The sequence below is a fragment of the Talpa europaea genome (assembly GCF_964194135.1).
Source record: "Talpa europaea genome assembly, chromosome: 8".
NCBI lineage: Eukaryota > Metazoa > Chordata > Mammalia > Eulipotyphla > Talpidae > Talpa > Talpa europaea.
This window is the reverse complement of record NC_140075.1, coordinates 107127970-107148701: the sequence shown is the minus strand read 5'-3', so window position 1 is coordinate 107148701 and position 20732 is coordinate 107127970. Positions and strand designations below refer to the sequence as shown.

General features: G+C 41.3%; 1 protein-coding gene across 2 annotated transcripts in view; it reads right to left on the bottom strand.

The window, feature by feature from the left end:
- Nucleotides 1-14915: 14915 nt before the first annotated feature.
- Nucleotides 14916-20732, bottom strand: part of SEL1L (SEL1L adaptor subunit of SYVN1 ubiquitin ligase) — a gene marked incomplete at both ends in the record, with an annotated part of 42529 nt that continues 36712 nt past the window's right edge. Inside the window, 6 exons of one of the 2 annotated variants that reach the window (XM_084239953.1) lie at nt 14916-15125; nt 16712-16900; nt 17864-18036; nt 18749-18823; nt 19346-19511; nt 20231-20379. In XM_084239953.1, coding sequence (XP_084096079.1) covers nt 14916-15125; nt 16712-16900; nt 17864-18036; nt 18749-18823; nt 19346-19511; nt 20231-20379 — 962 coding nt within the window. The remainder of the gene's footprint in view (nt 15126-16711; nt 16901-17863; nt 18037-18748; nt 18824-19345; nt 19512-20230; nt 20380-20732) is intronic. The other variant, XM_084239954.1, reaches the window with a different exon arrangement.

The following is a 20732-nucleotide window of genomic DNA, read 5'->3' as shown; positions in this document are numbered from 1 at the left end:
TCCCTGTCACCTGAAGAGACACTCCCTGTGTACGCTGTACTCCCCGTGTACGCTGTGGCTCCCCAGTTGGGCCTCTTCTCAGTGTTGACTGAAATAAAAATCTCAGTGATGATTAATAAAAATCTCAGTGATGATTAGATAAGGAGTTTATTTGATCATCAAGATTTGAATCCAGGCAGCAGTCCCATAGATCTTACTCTGAGAGAGTTATTCCACTAATCACTATTATGTACATATACATATATATGTGTGTGTGTATATACACACAGCAGTGAGTCTTTGATGTCAAAATGGGCAGGCTTCTAGTCCAAATTATTTTGACCTAAAGCTATGTTGATGCTTTCAATGCACCGAAGAAGGCAAATCCGCAGGTTTAATCACTTCCTGATGCACAGGCTGTTACATCTCTATCTGGTCCCTTGGTCATTCGTGGGGTTGAAAGGCTGGTTTACCCACAGGCAGCAGATTTTGCACACCTGCTCCATAGACTTCAAGTCTCTGCAGCTGGCTTTGCTATCTGGCCCACTAGCCTGGGCGTGGGGGTGTTCCCAGAACACTTCACGGTGTGTTTGCATGAGCTTCTCCTGAATGTGGAAGGCACAGGATAGGACGGTGGAAGATAAGGAGGTCTGGGAAATGGCCTGTGGAGACACCCATAGCCAGTGTCTGCTTCCCCTGTCACTGCACACAGGACCATGTCCACCAGATGCCAGGCCCTGCCGTCTGCTACTCCAGTGCTTTGGAAAATGAGACAAAGTACAGGATGGGAGGAGCGAAAGTATGAACGAGGCCAGATGATCAGAGCAATTGGCTTGGAGGGTGGCTAAGTGACGTGGATTGGATTGGAAGGCCAGGGGACACTTTTGGTGTGCCTCTGGGGCCAGATACAGGTCGTCCCCAAATTACGACGGTTTCACTTAGAAGTTTTCAACTGCTATGGTGCAAAAGCAATATGCATTTAGTAGAAACTACACTTCTAGTATCTGTTGTGAGGCTAGAAAGTGGCAGGGAGACACAGGCCCCCTGTTCAGCCATGTAATGGGTCAACACTCGGTTCTCTGAAGCTAATGTGTTTTCACATTAGCACAGTATTTCGATAAATTACACAAGATATTCAGCACTTTATTATAAAGCAAGTTTTGTGGCAGATGATTTTGCTCAGCTAAAGGCTAACGTGGGTGTTCTGACACATTTAAGATGGATCAGCCTAAACTATGATGCTTAGTAGGGTAGGTGTATTAAATGCATTTTTGACTTACGATATTTTCAACTTTTGATGAAAAAGTTGGGGTTTGGGGGAGGTAACCTCACTATAAGTCTAGGGAGATCTGGTTAGGGATGGGGACCCTGGCTTGAGAGCCTTAGCTGTGCTTGTTCAGCACCCAGGCTTGCCTCAGGATTTTCATGGGAAAAATATTCACTGCAGGTTAGCACTCAAAATATTACAGGCTCCTAGGACAATGAGGGGACAAACGTAAGCACAGCGTGGGTTCTGGACCTCAGTCTAGAACTTCCCTGCTTCCTGGGGCAATAAAAGTGAATAAAAGTGAAGAAGCTACTTCATAAATATTTCTCCAGTGGGATTGCTCAGGGATGCTGCTTTGGAGCCAATGACTGGAGGGCATCATGGTGCCAAGGGACATGTCCCCTCAGGGTTCCCCCAAACACACAGGGGCCCATATCACACACAAGAGCTATCACCCACTGGAGAAGACAGGAGATGACTCTAGTTTGCAGGAGATTCTAAGACCAAGTCTGAGCCTGCTGGAGGACTCTAATAACTATGTTACTGAAGCCAAATGCCTAAATGCTTACTCGCTGACCCTAAGGGCACAGGACAGCAAGTAACTTACCTCCCCTTTCCTCTGAGGCTTGCTTTTACAGACAGAGCAGAGCCTGGAGGCTTATTCACTAACTATGAGCTGAGCTCCTAGGCCAGTTGAAGTTAGGAGACACATATACAGAGAAGGGGGTGTGTCCAGAGCTGAGGGTTCACCAACAGAAATTCAAACCTCCAATTATCTGGAGAAAAAAAAAATCATCTTCAAACTTCGTGTATGAGCTTCCCAGTAATAAGCCAAAGAACTTCAGCCAAGTCCACATTTCTTTGCCCCTTACCTGCTTTTCAGCCTATAAAATTTACTCCTTTATTCTTAACCCTGGTCTCTAAAACCTATATAAGCACATTCCCTTTTTTAATTGGGGTAATAGATTTTAGTTCATCTTTATCCTTGGCAATTGATTTGCAATCTTGTCTCAAAAACCCTGGAGTCATATCTGGTCCATGCTTGTCAGGTAACATGCCTATTTGCTCAGTAAAAACTGGAAGGAATTTGAGATGCGTCCAGAGTTCCCACAAAGAGGGTGGAGCTGGAGTCAAAGTAATTGCCTTTTTGTTACTGTCTGCATGATGATATTTTTTTACCTGCAGAGTGACAGTGTCTGGGACAAGGCAGAACTGGAGATGGGAGCTGGGTAGAGAGGGAAGGGCCAGTTGCTTGCATCCTGTGCAGCAAGCTTGGGGGCGGGGGGGGGGGCGTGCTATATGGTGAGCTAGGGAGGGTTCTTTTTTTTTTTAAGACTTATTTATTTATTTATTTATTTATTTTATTTATTAATACAAGCACTGGGTACAGTCAAAAGCACGGGAGGGTGAGAGAATTCACCAGAGACAGAGCGGGGAGCAGAGCAGGCAGAAGGACCGAAGTACACTGCTGAGGGGAGCAGCGGGCGGCAGGAGAGGTCTGCGTGCCATGTGGGACCCTCCTTCGGTGGCCGGGGAGCAGCCGGGGATCAAACCGGCACTGCAGAGGCTGCGAGCTGCTTTGCAACCCAGCGCTCAACCGCTGCGCCACCGGGGAGGCCCTAGGGAGGGTTCTTGAGTGGAGAGAGTGTGTTTGTTATAAACTGTTGAAGCAGATTAGTCTGGTACACAGGAAAATCAGAAGGGGAGGCAGCAGAGGAGACATGGAGACATAGGTGTGGGACTGGGAGAATTTAACCAAGGTGGTAACAGTAGGAATGACGAGGATGGAGGAGCTGAGACAGCATAGAGGATGCCACTGCTCTCCGGTGGGGCCTATCCCCTCTGCCTCCAGGCCCTGCCTCCCCCATTCCTCTACCCACCAGCTTTTCTTTCAGGAAGTCTGCCTGGATTTCCACCTCCCTTCACCAGCCAGGAGGGGTGGGGTCCATCATGTGCCCCCCCACAAATAAATGGGTTGAAAGTATAGTCTGGTCTACCCTCCTCTAGACTGTGTGTCTCTTAAGGAGAATAAACCTGACTTTTCATTTGCATATCACGTGCCCAACATACATGTTATTTGTACTCATGAGGCCAAAAAAGAGAGAGGAGTCTAAAATGCCTTTTTTTCTGAGGAAAAAAATGATAGGTCCCAGCTATTGTTTACCTGTTTGCTCATGCCATCTTAAAAATTCAAATTCATGCTGGTGTCTGCGTGCCTGTATATAGGGTGGTGGTTCTCAACCCCAAGGAGCCTTTTAAAGATTCCCCCCATCATCCTTTCTCTCCCAGCTCCCCACACCACACACATGCTTTTTCCCTATTATGTTCTGTGTCCTTGAAACAACAACAAACCATTTTATCTAAGGCTTTTCCACCCACTTCACTCCCAAAGAACCAGTTTTCTACTCCCTGGAGGGCACATCATCCCCATTGAGAATGCAAATTGCCACAAACATGGTGGCTTAAAACAACACATTTATCCTCTCAACTTCTGAGGCCAAGAAGTCCTCCAGGAAGGTGTGCTGGGGGACGTGCATCCCCTAGAGGCTCCCGACTCCAGGTGCTCACCGACTGCAGGTGGCTGCACTCCAGTCACTAGTGGCCTCTGCTTCTATCACTGCCTCTGTTTTCACACAAGCTGTCTTCTGTGTCTCCTCTCTTGTGGATGTCAAATCTCCCTCCATGTTTCTTAGAAAGACATCTGCCCCTGGATGTAGGGGCCACCCTGATAATATAGACTATCTCAGCTCGAGATCCTTTACTGCTACCCTCCAAGGCTGCATTCACAGGTTCCAGAGGTCAAGACATGAAAGTATCTTTTTGGGGAACCAAACACTGAACCCACTACAATGACAAACGTTTGGGGAGGCAGGAGACATCACTCGCCCACGGTGGAAGTAATCACTCTTCAGTGACACAAACGAGAAAGCTTTGTGTGTATTTCACAACGAGCACTGCTGATGCACTATACTTATTCAAGTTATTTGATGCTCCCTGCAGTTACAATGATTTTATTGCGGGAAGTCGTGAGTGGAGCCCCCTCAGAATTCCTCTATCCTACAAATTTTCCTCCCCTGCCTTCCCTCACATGTAGCCCTTCGACGCCCTCTAGTGGAACTTTTGGTTACTAAGAAGTCTGGATTTTCAAAGGCTTCATAGACTTAAAACTCAGCTTTGTGAGACTTAAGATAGCAATTATCCCTTCCAGCGCCATCTATGTTGCTGCAAATTGCATGTGTTTATCTTTTTTGAATGCTGAGTAATATTCCATGGTGTATATGTACCACATCTTCTTGATCCAGTCATCTATTTTTGGGCATTTGGGCTGTTTCCAAAGCTTAGCTATTGTAAATAGTGCTGCTATAAACATAGGGGTGCAGGTGCCCTTTTGAATTAATGTTTCTGTGTTCTGTTGGCCATTTGCATTTCATGCTCAGCGAAATAAGCCATAAAGAAAAAGAAAAGTACAAGATGGTCACTCATAGCAGGAATTTAGAAAACCTAAATAAGGGACTAGGAAAAAGACTAATTATAATAAAAGTAAAAATAAAAATCAACAAGCAACTATAAACCAGAGACACACAACGGGGGGGGGTGGGGGAGGAGGGATTAGGGTCAAAATAAGGGGGGGTGGGAATTGTATGGGGAATATAATCAAGATGAAAATGCATTCATTGTGCAAAAATGAAAAATTATGTAATATACTTATATATGATAGAAATTAAACAAGAAGAAGAACCTGTAGTGTCTATGTTATAACTCAGGGCAATTTACTGTTCATCATTGAGAGAAGAGGTGCCAGGCGGACTAAGAGGAGGCTGCCTCCATTATGTTCTTCTCTCTGCACACCCCCCTCCCTTACACAAACAACTCCAAGGGGCGACTTCTGACATCCGACATCTGGGAGGGACTTGGTGGGAAGGGAGGAGGTATCTCCCCACTCACAGAAATCCCAGATGAGGTGCTTTCAGAAATGAAGAGTAGTAAAACTCCTGAGTTGTCAAAACTCCTGAGAATAACATTACATGGTGAGACTTTCGACAAAACTAAGCTAATCTCCTAACTATCAATAGATTCCTTGTTAGCTTCATCATGTCACGACAATATCAATTGACTGGATGAAGAAAGACATGTGTGGAAAGGCCCACTTGCCAGAGATCTGCATACACAGTGAACACCCACATAGCAGATGTCCCTCCCCTCTGCACCCCCCCCACGGAGCTCCATGGCCTGTGCTGTCCAGCGAACACCCCCTCCAAGAGTTCCCTTCTTTCCTGGCACAAGGAATGAACATAACAAACATCCAGGCGGTACCGAATGGAGCGTTGCCACCAAAGGTTGTCCTGGTTTCCTTTCAGGGGCTGCTTGCGTAGTTTTTTCTGCTCTTCAGCTTGCAAAGGGCTTTTGTTGCTTCAGTGGGTCGGCTCCTGCTGTAGCGCTTGCCAGCCCATTTCTGGAGCAGAGCCGCCATTCTTGGGGGTACTCCTGGGCCCCCTGCAGGTCTTGAAAGCCAATGCCGGGTGCACTCACTTCCCTCTCCTTCCCCTAAGGGCTGTTTTCCAGCAGACGCTTCTCCCAGTGCCAAGGCAGGGAGGACAAGGCCCGGAGACCGCAAAAATACTAAGTTGAGTGAACCACATAATAACAAACCCTTTCAGTACATCTGCAGGGTCAGTTTTTCTCAAGAAGCGACCCTGGATCTTAACCATCCTTTTAATGTTTCTAAGTCCATCCACAAACCCCACCATTAACTGATTTGTCCACAGAAATGGTGCCTTTTCTCTTGGGATCTGTCCACAGGGAGACCAAGATTAAGCAAATGTGAATAAACAGAGAGAGGAAGTGTAAAGGAAAAGTAAAGAGGGGTGCATTGGGGGGCCTGCTCTAATGTGGGGTAGGCTGAGCAGAGACTGCAGGAGGGCAGTGAGCCTGGCCAAAGGGCAGCCAGAGGGAGGCAGTTGAAGAATCAAAGGTCAGGTGTGATTTGCACTACAAATGCACACACTCCCCCTCACTCTGATCATCTTTCCCCTAGATCAGCTGTTTTAGGAAAGCCAGGAATGGGAGGTCTAGTTCTAAACTTGTAGGCAGACTGGGCGGGTAGTTAAGCGAGAAGTTCTTAAAAATTGAAATCAGGGGCAGTTTAGAAATCAGTGAACTGCTCCTGGAGATAACTTTTTGGGGAAGTCCTTGACGAGGCTGATGTCTGATTTATTGTCACCTTGTTTCCCATAGTTAATAGCAGAAAAATTGAGCACAGAAGTTACTACAAACAAGTCAAATTCTAATGATTTCCATAACTGTTAGGAACTACAAAGAATGCCCATGCCATGAAGGAAATGAACCTGAAAGGAAACCAGGACAACCTCTGATGGCAACGCTCCACTTGGTACCACCTGGATGCTTGTTATGTTCATTCCTTGTGCCAGGAAAGAAGGGAACTCTTGGAGTGGGGGTTCGCTGGACAGCACAGGGCATGGGGCTTGGGGGTGGTGTGAAGGGGAGGGGGGCCTGCTGTGTGGGTGTTCACTGTGTCTGTCTCCAAGGTGGTCACCTTTGATGCCTTCCCTCCCTATCACCACTGGGCAGCGGGGGTCAGTTCCTCTGTCCCTTGAATCTGGGCTGGTCTTGTTATAGAGCAACCCAAGACGTGAAAAAAAGAGTTTCACTGCAAGTCTTGCAGACCTAATGCGCTTTTATGGTGACCAACGCAAGAAAAATTACTTTGGGCTGGTCAACCACGGGTAAAACTTGCAAAGCACGTTGGGCGCCAAGCTGTTATAGAGCAACCCTGATATTAAACGGGTTCCTGGCTGTGGGAACTCACCCGCGCGCTTTAAAGGGACTTACGAATACTCTACTACAGCACACACAAAAGGGTTAATAAAAGGTTTATTTACAAGAGAAAAGAAAATAAGGAAAATGTACAACTCAGGGAGAAAATAGGGAAATAAAGTCTTTAATGCGTCCTACCTGATCCGCCGACCCGGAAACCCAAAGTCACTCTCAGAACTGGCCTGACGCTGCGAGCTGGCGGAGAGCCAAAAATGGGGATCCCCAAAGCCCACGTGTCTGCCTTTTATATCCACCTGGCTGCTTAACCCCACCCTCAGGTCCCAGCCACCTTCCCTTTGGTGGTGATGGGATTTGGAGTTCCCAGTGTCTTTGGCTTTGGTCTGGGGTGGGGGTGGAGTCCACAAAGCCTGTATGAAATTAGCTCTGGGACATCCTTTCCCCCTAACAGTCTTACTGGAACGATGTAGTGGAAATGACATTTCAGTGTCTGGTACATAGTAGGTAGTTCATAAAGGCTGAGTGAATGCCACAGTAAAACACCATGTTACAAACACTAAGATGGATCTTTAATATCAAGGGCAACTTTGGCTGTAAATTATTTGGAGCCAGGTGTTTTAGGACAGTGGGTTGTGTTATTTCTACCATGGAGTAGAATTGGGTGTCAATGGAAAAATAAGTCAGTTCAACTGCTTTTGGCATTAAGTCCTCCAAAGTTCTGGACAGGCTCTTACTGCAATGCTGCCAGTCTTGATAAGAGGCGAGTGGCTTGCCCAAAGCTATCTGCCCACCAGGAGGGAACTAGAACCTAATCCAGAGTTCTTTCCTCTTTATTATGGATCCTTTCCTACTGCTTTTTCCCTTTGCACTTCAGGGCCATTAAGTATGGTTAGGATTGCTCACTAATCTCTCTCTTTTTTTTTTTAAGGTTTATTTATTTATGCATACAAGAACTGGGTTACAGGCCAGAGGTGTGGGGGCAGGGACGCTGAGGATTCACCAGAGACAGAGTGGGGGGCAGAACAGGCCCATTGACTGAAATACACTGCTGAGGGGAGCAGTGGGCGAGACAGGAGAGGTCTGCTGCGTCACATGGGTAGCTCCCTGACCAGGGATCGAACTCATGCTGCAGAGGCTGAGGATTGCTTCATGGTGCTGAGTCTTAACCCCTTGTGCCACCAGGGAGGCCTGCACTAATCTCTTTTATGAAGGGGTTAGGCAAACTCAGGAGAGTTTCCACTGGTTGTGCAAGACCAACCGTGGGACACATCGGATGTGTGTGGAAACCTATCATGTGATGCTCTATTTCTTGTCATGACCCTGGCGCTGAAATGGTCATGCTGAAAAAGCACCTTTCATTAATGGTAATAGTTCTATTGGGATGTAATTTAGTTTCCTGTAGTTGAGATTAGGTTTTATTCCATACACAAGGCCTTTCTTCTCTTTCACTGCTCTTAAGGCGTAAAAGTCCTGTTCCTAACTTACTTTACTGCATTTGGTGAGACCTAATTATCCCTTCTTTGGTTTAGCAAACCTGAGTATACAAAATATCAATTAGGTTAGTCACGCAGCTTGAATTACTTTTAGCCTCAAAGGAGTGATGAAATATAGATACCAGTTAAACAACTGAAGACTTCAATTCTTTGTTTTCTTGCCTTTGAAATAATCACGTTTGCTCACACTCCTTTTATAGAGTCAAAAATCAGGACAGGGCCTCACCTGGTGGCATAGTGGTTGAGTGCTGGGCTGCAAAGCTGCCCGCGGCCTCTGCAGCACCGGTTTGATCCCCAGCCACCGGCGAGGGTCCCACACAGCGCGCAGACCTCTCCTGCCATACCTGCTGCTCCCCTCAGCAGTGTGTTTCGTCAGTCTGCCTGTTCTGTTCCCCGCTCTGGCTCTGGTGAATTCTCTCACCCTCCTGTGCTTCTGACTGTACCCAGTGCTTGTATAAATTAAATAAATAAATAAATAAATCAGGACGATAGGAAAATGGCATGCTGTTCTCACTTCCCTGTCCTGGCAGTCAATTTTAGCGCTATGTTGTAAGAGGCTACCAGCCAGAGAACACTGTCCAGATAGTATGCAGAAGATAATGTGTAGGTTGGAAGGATTCAAGTGAAATTTTTACTCTGCATAAGGGATATGGATGCCTGCCTCCCCTGGTGCCCTCGCACAACCAGGACTAGTTTGTTTCAACATATTTTTGAGTGAAAAGATTCAATTAATCCAACTTTTCCTATGAAAAAAATTATAGGCAAGACTATGGGGGGAAGAGTGGAGAAACCCAGATGTTCAAACTCTGAAACCCACAGCTGTGCTTTCACATCTTGAAATAAATGTTTCCAAGAATGGAGGTTTCTGTTTTCATATTTAAATCACGAACTTACTATCTTTATTTTCAAAGTTAGAATCCTGGTTTAGGATACTTGAATCTCACTTCTGATATAAGACTTAAGAGAAAATCTTCTCTATACTTCTCATCCAATAAGATGGTGAAAGGAAAATGGATTGAGCAGCAAAAATATTTATATGAATGTTCTGAAGTCAATTAACTGACCACATTCTACTCGACTTACATGACAAAAAATCACGTGGGAGTTTTAGAAGTGGGATTTAATTCAGTATTAACACTAGGTCATATTTAATTTCTTTAAAATGAAATTAATCTAGGCCAAAAATATGTAGCCAGTAGGAAAAGCAGCGTTTTGGCCAAAATGCATCAATAATACTAACAATAAATGACAAGGTTGGTAGGATTTTCAGGGTCCAATCATTAAGTTGTTTTAATCTGATGGTTTTCTATAGTGGCACACATGACATGGGAAGAAATATATGACCCATAAAACAGCAGTACCTCCTAGTGAACTGGTAGATTGCAAAGTTGCTTTAATTTTTATTAGGCTATCAACTATTTGGAAAGTATCCAAAAAGTAAAGACTTCCTTTTTCACCCTCTCTTCCCCCCCATAGTTTCTAAGGAAGTTTCTGATTTTTTACATGTATATTTTCATGTAACACAGTACCAGCAAATTTCAAGTTTAGTCTATTTGATCAAAATTGGGGTCATAAGAAAGTTAAATGAGAGAGATTATTGCCCATGAAGACTGAGGACTCATTTAATTACTTGTCAGGAAGTGGCGAAATGATAAATAGGCATCACACCCAACTCAAGTTGAATGATCACCTGCTGAAGTGACAGCTCTGAATGCCTGACATTCCCACAACTTTTCGTTTAGCCAAGGTCAGTCAAGGTCATCTGGGGTGGCTGATGGTGCTCCCAGCAATAAAAACTGAAATCCAATTTCTCACTTGCCCCATCTGAATCATCCAGACTTTTTGTCTGAGGATTGGATGCTTCTAAGCTGGGACATTTAAGCTCAATTTCCTTTTTGAGTTGGTTGCTGAGAAGCGAGGGCCAAATTTGTAGGTCACTTCTCAACATGCATTTTTATGTACAAAGCTCACTGCTGGTTAATATTGTTTTCTTCTTCCTTTCCCCTTTACTTAGATCTTCTTAGTCTACATATATTTTATACTGAACACATTTGCTTACGGTTCTGTAAGTCCTTTTAAAGATTTTCTGGGACAGGACAAAGCATAAACAAACTAGAAAAATTTTATAATCAGAATAAAGTATGTTTTCTATACATCAAAGGCTGATCAGGTCAAAATGTCAGAGATTTAAGAGATGGTAACATTTCTTAGCAATTCACATCCTCTCCAGGACAGAATTCAATGTATAGAAAGTGTGTTAACTTAAAAGTAAATCAAATAAGGATTCAAATTGCCCCAAATGAATGTTTTCCAGTAGCTTTTGGAATTTCAAAATGGCTCTTTAAAAGGAATCATTCAGGTTTCAAAAAGTCTGACTGGAAGGTGCTGGGTCACGCACATTATAGCATACAGGTTAACCAGAGGTGGGAGCTTTATTTCACAAGTTTCAAGATACAGTACAAAACGAATCTGTACATCTCTCTATTAACAGGATTTGTTTACACAATTATATTACACTTCACCAGCCTTCATATTGTATTTAATTAAATACAAAATAAATGTACAAAAAAGTCTGTCATGGAATGGTGTTCCTTCAAATGCCAGCTTATGGTCTTTTAAAACTTCTCACAAATATTGATAGTGGTTATACTTGATCGTACCAATAGAGATATTTTGTCAAAGGGAATAGTGTCAGCCTGTCATTCCAAATGGGAAAAATGGTGCATGTGAGATGATTTTTTGCACATAAAAAAAGGTGTCCTTCTCGGGCCCAGGGAATCAGATTTTCACTTGTGCAAGTTGTCACTTTAAAATACATATCATTTTTACTTGGGATTCCTTTAAGTTTTCTTCAAATACCAAGCAGAAGTTTAGTTTCTTTGCCAGAACTACTGCACATGTAAAAATCAGATCATGCACCAGTGTGGCATTCAGAAATTTTATATTTTCAGTTATATTTGAGAATAATGACTGATGAAAAATATTTTCATGAAAGTATAAAATTCTTTTGCTTTATTTCTTAAGTACTTCTAGTCATAACATTGTGTAACATGTATTATAATCTCAAAACAAATACCAACCGTCACGTTGAGCCCACGTTGCTCTTTGTGACAGGTAAATGGGCTGTGGCAGATGCTAAGCATTTTGTTTTGAAATGTGCATGTGAAATGTTCAGTCCAAACCTCTGTAAAGGAAGTTTTTTGCAGCTGTAGCTAGACAATGATACACATGCTACACACATGAAGAGTTGTGGTCTTCATTTATAGGCTTGCATGCATACTTCCAGAACACTGGTTTTAAGAACATGTGAAGCAAAGAAAGAAGGGAAAAATATCAAAACAACAACAAAAAAAATCCTATACAAAATACTTAAGTTTCCTGGGGGCAACAGCAGCCCCTTAATTAAATAAAGCATCAGATCACTGCCAGATCACAGGTAGAAGTTTCTAAAACTTCCCAACGGTACAGAAATAAAATAGCTTAGCAGTGAAACTCTTACAAATTAACCTTATAAGCAGAAGGGTAACCAATCCTCAAGAGTATTAAGATTACTGATTCACAAGTTAATCTCATTTAAGTGCCAAGTAATGAATTTTGAAAAAAAAGGCTTGTATTTCTTCTGTGCCACTGAAGAATAACCAAAAATGAGAGAAGCCTTACTCAGAAAATAGAAACTAGAAACAAGAACTTCAAACACACACCCACTCACACAAAATGCCCCCACGCAGCACTGCTATCTTCATAACACAAAATAGAAGCAAAATGGAGAGTCTCAAGGCTCAAAGAGTTGATTAATTAACAAATCAAGTGCACAAGTGAGTATAAGCTAAGCGGAGCACTACTGTCATCACCATCGAGGCTGGAAGACGGACTGTAACAGGGATCAGGAGAGGCAGGCTACCATGGCGAAACGAAGCCACTTTCTATTTAACTCTAAATTCTAACATTAAAACTCCTGAATCCTGGAGTTAGTTTAATGTCACTGACATTAACTAGCTTTAGTTACTGTCATTTTATTCAAATGGATGCCATTTGATTAGGTTAAGTATTGAACATTATTTTAGGAGAAACACCAAACCAAATTCCTATTTGCTTAGGTATCTTGTCCTAGGAACGAAAAGAAAAAAAAGGAGCAGAATATTTTGAGATGGTCTTTTCACAAAACCATAGGAACTAAATTATTTTAAATATACCATTCAGATTTCCAGAAGCAAGTGACCCAGGTTAAAAGAGGGGGTGGGAAAAAAAGAAAAGGGCATATGGACTGTTAATAATGAAAAGTTTATGACAAGTGGCAAACAGGAAGTCGTTATTGCATGAAGAACACGACTATCTTTAAGGTAGTGCACAGTTTTAAGAATTTTTTTTTTTTTGAGGAAGAAGTTAAGATAGAGGTAAAAATGCTGCTAAAGGAGAAATTGAGGAATGATAGAAGGAGGAAATGGAAGTTTAGTCATCTTAGGGGGTTTTCAAACTTTTAAATAAATTAAAATGGTTCCTTTGAAATGAAGTGCGGCTGCTACTGTGGACTGTATTTGTTTTGAAGGGTCGGGAGAAGAGGCAGTGATGAAGACACCCACAAACTGTACCAACTTCACTGAGTCTCTAAGGGGAAGAGATCAAACAGATCTTAATATTTACAAGAGCTGCCTAAAGTGACATCGCATTTTGGGGAGAAAAATGTCCTACCTTTCATGTGCTTTTATCTGTGTGGTTCTTTTCGTGACCACCTCTTTCAATTTGGAAGCAACGATCTGGGAGGAAAGTTTGCTTACCCCGTTTCTCATAATACTGTGAACACTAAACAAACTCTACAACTTCACATTTAAAGCCTTCATGTTAAATTATAAACTACATCTAGTCCTAAAGCACAGTCCTAACTTCAAAAACCAAAGTCTTACAACTCTACAGGTAATAAACTTTTCAAGTTTTCTGGCAGATGAGTGACTATGGGGGGGGGGGGAAGGTATAAAGGTTACTAGAAACAGACTGAGGTCGGCAGGCATAAAAAGTCTGCTCAGATACCAATATAGGCAGGGGAAAACTACCTCCTGCAGATAAAAAGAACTACAAATTCTGTTTAAGTTTTCATTTGTATGGTATATGAAATCCTCAGATGTCTTTGTTGTTGTTTTCCAAACAAGTCTGAAGTACAATAGCCCTGATTTTCCTAATGCTGAAAGTGTATGATGGATATAATAACTAAACAGGCAGTTACCTTTCTACTGTAATAGAAAACTGCAGATACAAAAATCTACCTGAAAATACAGAACAGCATAAACAGGCTTCGGCTTTCCTCAACCACTAAGTTTAATACATCTTTTATTCTCTGTGTTTTAATATTATAATGGTAATTACTGTATGCTGGATAATGGCCATGGTATTTCATAAATATAGAAATTCAGGAGGGTGATCTGTTCTTTTGCAAGAAGAAATGCAAAGGAAAATAAATCCCTGGAATAAATACTTCAACTTTGGGAAAGTAGGACTATGATCGTGGTATCCCATCCAGAGTTCTTTAGTGCTGTTTTCTAGTATCTTCTATGCAGTCCATCCTCTGGCTTCTGGATCAAGGTTCTGAATACTCAAAACAAACAAGCACATTACAGTGAGTAGGTGGGGCAAATTCACATGTTAGCTCAAGGAGTCAGTTCAGACTTATAGAGATTCCATACCAAAGTAGTGAAGTTCACATAAAACCCTTTGACAAGGCCTTTCAGTCTTTGAAGGAGAGAAGTTTGGTATAAAGTGTGACAATCACCAACGATAAGAAAACTCCCAACCTTCCCTGTTAAAACAACAAGTATGCTGAATGTGTATATCTGCACGTGGACTGGTAAAAGCTTCTTAGTTATTGCAGTTCTGAAACACTTTGAAGACTCTTTTTTTAACTCAAAAGGCAAGCTCTGTTTTCAGACTTTCAAACATGTTAAGCTTAAACTTAGAACTAACTGCATTTTCCTTTTCACACTGATCAGTTTTTAGTGTTGATGCACAAGACCTTAAAATGCTGACAGAAGAATGTACACACACTGAGAATGAGCAAGGGTTGAGAGCATGACTGAAGAACCCAAGAAAGACAGCCGGATACAGCAGACATTACTTTGAGTGTCTCACATGTTTCCAGACCAAAAAAATAAAAAAAGGAAAGTCATTGAGAGTTGTTATTCCATTCAGCACGGAAACAAACATTCAACTCAGTTTAGGTAAGAGTTACGTATCCCTGAAAATAAAGGCATCAGATTCTAAGCAGCTTTAGGAATTCACGCTTCCTTGTGCCTCTTCCAGGAGATGGCCACTGATCCAAGTCCTAAATCAAATGCAAATGTTCTCAGCAAACAATTTCCTGGGCTGTCACTGATCAAGGCTGGACACGGTGGCTTTTACTGTGGTGGCTGCTGCTCTGGCGGCCCTTCCTGCTGTGGTGGCGCTGGCCGTGGGCCTGGAGGCCTGGGTACAGGCATGTCTTGGTGCTGCCTCTGCCTGTAAGCTATGACTGTTCCCAGCAGCAATGCGATGATGGTCATGAGGTAAAGGTCCCATTCAGGTCCCAAAAGCTGGTCCATATCAAGTTGGGTGAACAAATCTCGAATCTTAGTGAGAAGAATATGAAAATCATTATGATGACTAAAATATTATAGAAGGAACTAAAAAATCACATGGCCAATTAGAGAAATATACAGAACTTACTGAAATCATTGGATTTAGAAACATTCTGCAATGTGTTTTTAAAATGGTTTTAAAAGTTTGCAGCTGAAACAACGTGTCTTAGGAACTGAGTTATTTTAACAACTGACTATATAAAGTATCTAGCAGAGTTCTTTTCTGTCAGTAATCTAACACGTTAATTTTCAACCATTTTTCACAGAAAATAACTGAAAGGAACAGCGGGTACAATGGAGGAACGGAGGGAGTGTGTCTCGGCACACCCGCCAGCTCTCTGCAGCGACGAAACACGAGGGTGCACTCTGGGAACTGTATTAGTGACAGCTGGGCTCTGTTACTGTTTCTCTCATCTATTTGAAGATGGCAGGAGTTCACATGCTTAATAGCTGAATGAATAATGCCTTTTTCATTAGGATTGAACTGAAAACCAAGATATTTAACAGTTGAAGTTTAGCTTAAAAGTTAGGTTTTTCTGTATTGATATTTTCATTGTTTTAAGTGCTACTTGAATTATTCCTAGTGTTTTCTGAATTCTACTCACCCACAAAGCGAGTAAACATGGGGCACAGTCCTTTATGTTACAATAAAAACACATTTAAATGGTTTCCATCATATATACTTGTAAGTATAGGTGCTAAATTTTTATGAAAAAAAAAAATTGTAAGAAACCATGTTCTCTGGCAGGGACCTATAATGGGAGATTCTGTGTGGTTTATTTTTTTTTTAAGTTGGAATATCTAGGGGTAGGATTATGGGGTATTTTATTATCTTCTTTATATTTCTGTACTAAAAAAATAGCAAATACAATACACTTGGTATGGTACCTTGTATGGCCATAACTCAACAGCACTCAACAGTTTATCAGTGATAAAACCCGTGAGACAAGACCTGAAATAATCCTGAGAATGGAAGAATAGGCTGCCACACTGTTAGCTTTTTAATCAAATGCTGTGCCATTTAATCTATTATAAGTAACCAGATACTATAAACAAAATGCAAAACTAGAGAACCTGAAAGCACCTACTGGCAACTCAGTGGGTCATGTTGAAGAGAATGGGTAACTCTTCTATTTACAGTCCACCATGAGCTTATTTAAAGATCTTTTTCAAAAACAAAATCCTGGTGGTATTTTACTTATGTCTCACTGTCAGAAGAAAATGAAGTCCTAGACACTGGGCAGGGTCTCAGGTTCTCCCTCTCCACCCACCCCTTCTTCTCTTTTTCAGGAATTGGCCTGAGTTGTTGCTAGGCAGTCATCTGATTAAAGGATCGCTGAATTTAGTCGACGACTGTTTCACATCTCCAAGCTTTAGTCTCAGTTTTCCCTAAACCAGAAAACATCTGCATCAATGAAAAATGCTTTAGCAGTCAGGACCACTGTCAAAGGCTACCTGAACACTGTAACTGCTTTGTGGCCACTCCCACCCCTCACCCTTCACCTGGTAGAGGAAGGGTAAAGACTGACACTTTGAGGACACCCCTCTCCTCTTCCCCCAATTTTTTAAATACAAACCTCCAGATTGAGAAGGTTACATTGTTTGCATTTTAATTTAAAAAAGCATCGCCCACTTACATTTGTTTCCCGTATGTATTGTAAGAAATACACGACGCCTAATTTGCAGAGTGCTAGGAAGACTGGTACTTGTGCATCTGGGCTGGCTTCGGCAGCCATGTCATAAAAACGCTTTGCCAGGTGAATATCCTATAATGCAGGTAATAAACCAAAATTAATTTCTTGTTAAAGTAGGGAAAAATAAGTACTACTTACTTTATATAATAGAAAATTTTACTTTGCCTTTGAAGTTTTCATTTAAAATTTCCTCTTACTTAAAGAAAAAACCCAAGCCTTAATTGGGTAAAATTTATCTAATTGCTTAACTTTGAAAAATTTAACTACAAAATTTTAAGATTTAGCTCAGGTTCCCAAGAGGGGAGGGAAGTATAAGATCAACTGATTTATGCATAGAACTGGGGTGCAGGCCAGAGGTGCGGGGAGTGAGAGGATTCACCAGAGACAGAGTGGGGAATAGAACAGGCGGATCTACTGAAATACACTGCTGAGGGGAGCAGCAGGCGAGACAGGAGAGGTCTGCTGCACCATGTGGGCTGCTCTCTGGCCAGCCAGGGATTAAACTCATGCTAAAGTGGCTGGCAGTAGCTTGATAGCATTGTCTTTAACCCCTGTGCCACAAGGGAGACCCCCAATAAATCAATCTTTTTAAAAAAAGAGGATACAGTTTTTCTTTCAGGACACATAGTAGACTTAAGACTATGGTGCTAAAGAATGTTAGACTTCATTAGGAAGACACAGCATAAGAAACAAGCTCATCAATAGCAAACATCTTAATTTCAAAATAATTTAGGAACAGAATTTGGCAGAAAGTGAACAATTCCTCAAATGAGGAGCTATCAACAGCGTAGCAAACGCCTTTCTACTTTTACAAATCTTTGTTTCGATATCTTAGATATAACAGTGTAGATATCAGTAAGTGTGTGTACTGGCAGATGAGAGAGGTGCAAGGGCAGTCTTGAAATAATACAAAACTGTCTCATAACTTACTACCTAAAATCTGAGCACATTACAAAGAAAGCCCATTTTCGAGAAAAATGCAAATATTTGCTCAAATCTCAATTATATTACTCGAACAGTTAAAATCACACTTACCTGTTTAATGCCTAGTCCTTTCTCATGCATATACCCCAGATTAAACATGGCTTGTGCACTGTGCTGCTGCTCAGATGCCAGACGATAATGAATGAACGCCGTCTCATAATCTACGTCAGTGCCAAATCCATAGAAGTGGTAGTCTCCAAGCTTAATTCTAGCCACAGTATAGCCTTTAACAAAAATTAAATGCAGAACTGCCGATAAACAGTGTGTTTAAAACAGACCAAACTGCTATTTTCTATTAACATTATTTACATAAAACAAAGCATTATACCAAAATACACAAACTTTATACAAATTCTTCAGCTAAACTGCAAATTCAGCAAAAATTTAAAATGGAAGCAGAGCTCTTCTGAAGGCTTTGAACAGTCAGGAAGAGGTAAAACAAGGTGGGGGGTACCACCTATTCCACTAATGTACTCTTCAAATGCTCTAGTCTATCTTTACATTTACATTTTAGGATAGTTCAGCTTGACCACTGACACAGGCTTGGAGAAGTGTTCTACAATTAGGCAGGAGCATGTAGAGGGAAAAACTCAAGTGAAAAAGAGCAGGAAAAGGTGAGAGTCTCAGGCTTTAGGCTGATATTCTAGTATACACTCTACTCAATTCAAATCACTGGTCTCAAATTGAAAACCAGAGCAAACTACAGCATGATAAAAATGCCCGATACTAAGATTTTGCAATTTAATTTAGAAAGCTTGGGTCTGTAACGCTCATTTGAAGAGTAAATACCAATCATTAGGCAAATGAGTAGAGTAACAATTAAAATTTCTGCTTAATTTTAAGGTGATGAGTGACATGATTCAGTCGGTAAAAGATTTTTAGAAAAGCAGTAAAGGAAAGTCTCTGGTTGAGACCCAGAATTAACGAGTGAATCACCTTGAGAGGCAGCCCTGTTCCAGTGTAGCAGAGCTCTGGGGTAAGTTTCGTTCTCACCTACAATGGTTGCTTCTCCTACAGACAAAAGACAAAATGATTTAAAGAAAGACACTCATTTTTTAGGCTTTCTTTTACAAAGTAGAATGTAAATGTGGGGCATAATTTAACAAGAATTGGGATATACCAATTATGAAATGAAGTATGTAAATGAAGTGCTGAGTTCAAAGGAACCACTACTTTCAGGACATTACTTCCTGAACCATGCTGTATCTGAAGACCTGATAATGAAACCACTTTACTAAGTCATTTCTAGGAATTTACATATCTCTGATGTGTTACTGCATCTGCTGTATCTTGAAAAAAAAATATTAAAAGCAGTTAATCTTAAAAAGAACATAAAATCTGTTTCTACTGTCTAATTATGCAACTAACTTTGGATCTCTGGCTTAGAGAGATCTGAGGTTAAATAATTTAGGTTAATGCTCTGTTAAGTTCTGCTTATAGCCAAAGAAATTTCTTTGTGGTTTTCTTTTTATTGGTTTACTTATTGTGAACACCTGTGTTCTAAACCAAAGGCAGGACTGAAAGGAAGCTCACTCTGATCGAGAATGAAGGCTGCATTGCTCTGTGCCACTTCATAGCCTTGCTCGGCCAGCAGGAGGTACTGGATGACGGCGGCATTGTAGTCGCCATCTTTATAGCTGTTATAGGCAGTCATAAGCCTCTCTGACCAACGGCCTCGTTCACATACATTCTTAAACAACTGTGAGAACAGAAAAGAAACTCAGTTAAAAATTAAGAAAGATATGCTAGAAAATAATTTTTGCACTTTGACTACAAGTGATTAAACTTTCTGAATCTATGGCAGTTTTACTAAATGCAGGTAAAAGTTTGGAATATTTATTTGAAGCATTCACTTAGTCTTTAATACAGGTTTATAAAAGTAACAGTAATTATATACCATTTACTATGACCAGACATGACTCCTGTGATTATTGGGTATTATGGACATTTATTCACTTAATTATACCATAAGGAACCACCCTATGAGGTTAAGTCCTATTAAGAGCTCCATTTTATAAGTGAAGCATAAAGAGATTTAGAAATCTGGTAGGCATTTATCATGCCACTGCAAAGTATCAGTTATGACAGAGCAAAAGAGGAAATGTTCCAATTAGGAAGTATTATCATTCCCCATTGCAACACACACTTTTTTTCAAACTATGTCTCAGATACTGTTTTAGGTGCTACAGAGATTATAGTATCTGCTCTTACAAATACTGATTATAGAAAGCAAAAACAAAGGAAATAAGCATGACACTAACACACAGACCCTCAGCCTTTCCTCAGTATAGCAAGGCTAGCAGGCGGAGTCTGTTTCTACACTAGAAGAAATCGTGCAAAGAAAACTAGAATTAAAAGGGTAGACTTTCCTACTGGGGAAATCAATTTTCTGTACGCAAGTTGGCAGGAAAGCCTTACCTCCACAGCAGTGTGACATGAGCGCATCACACCTGTGCCACTGGCATGCATCTGTGCTAGGTTGTAGAAAGCCAAGATATGGCCTCCCTGAGAAGCTAAGTTAAAATATTTCAAGGCCTGTTTATAATCTCTTTTGACTCCAATGCCATCTGTAAGGAAAATTACATAAAAGGTCAGTAATAGTCTTAAATAAGATTTAATTGAAGCCTCAAAGAAGCCTTATATAGGAGGAGGAACACTAAATGAAATTTAGAATTCTTACTCAGCAAAAATGTGAACTTAATTAATACAGATTCATAAATTAATATAGACTAATATAATTTATAATTAAAAAACAAGATACACAAATCATTAAATGAGCCAGAATTCAGTAGCTCCCTGCAGGGAACATGGAGCAACTCAGGCTCTTTCTTGTCTTCCACTCTGCAGCCACCACCTATGGCTTTGTTTTCCTCCCAGGTTTCATTATCTACATGAGACACTGCGTTATTGTAAGAAAGTG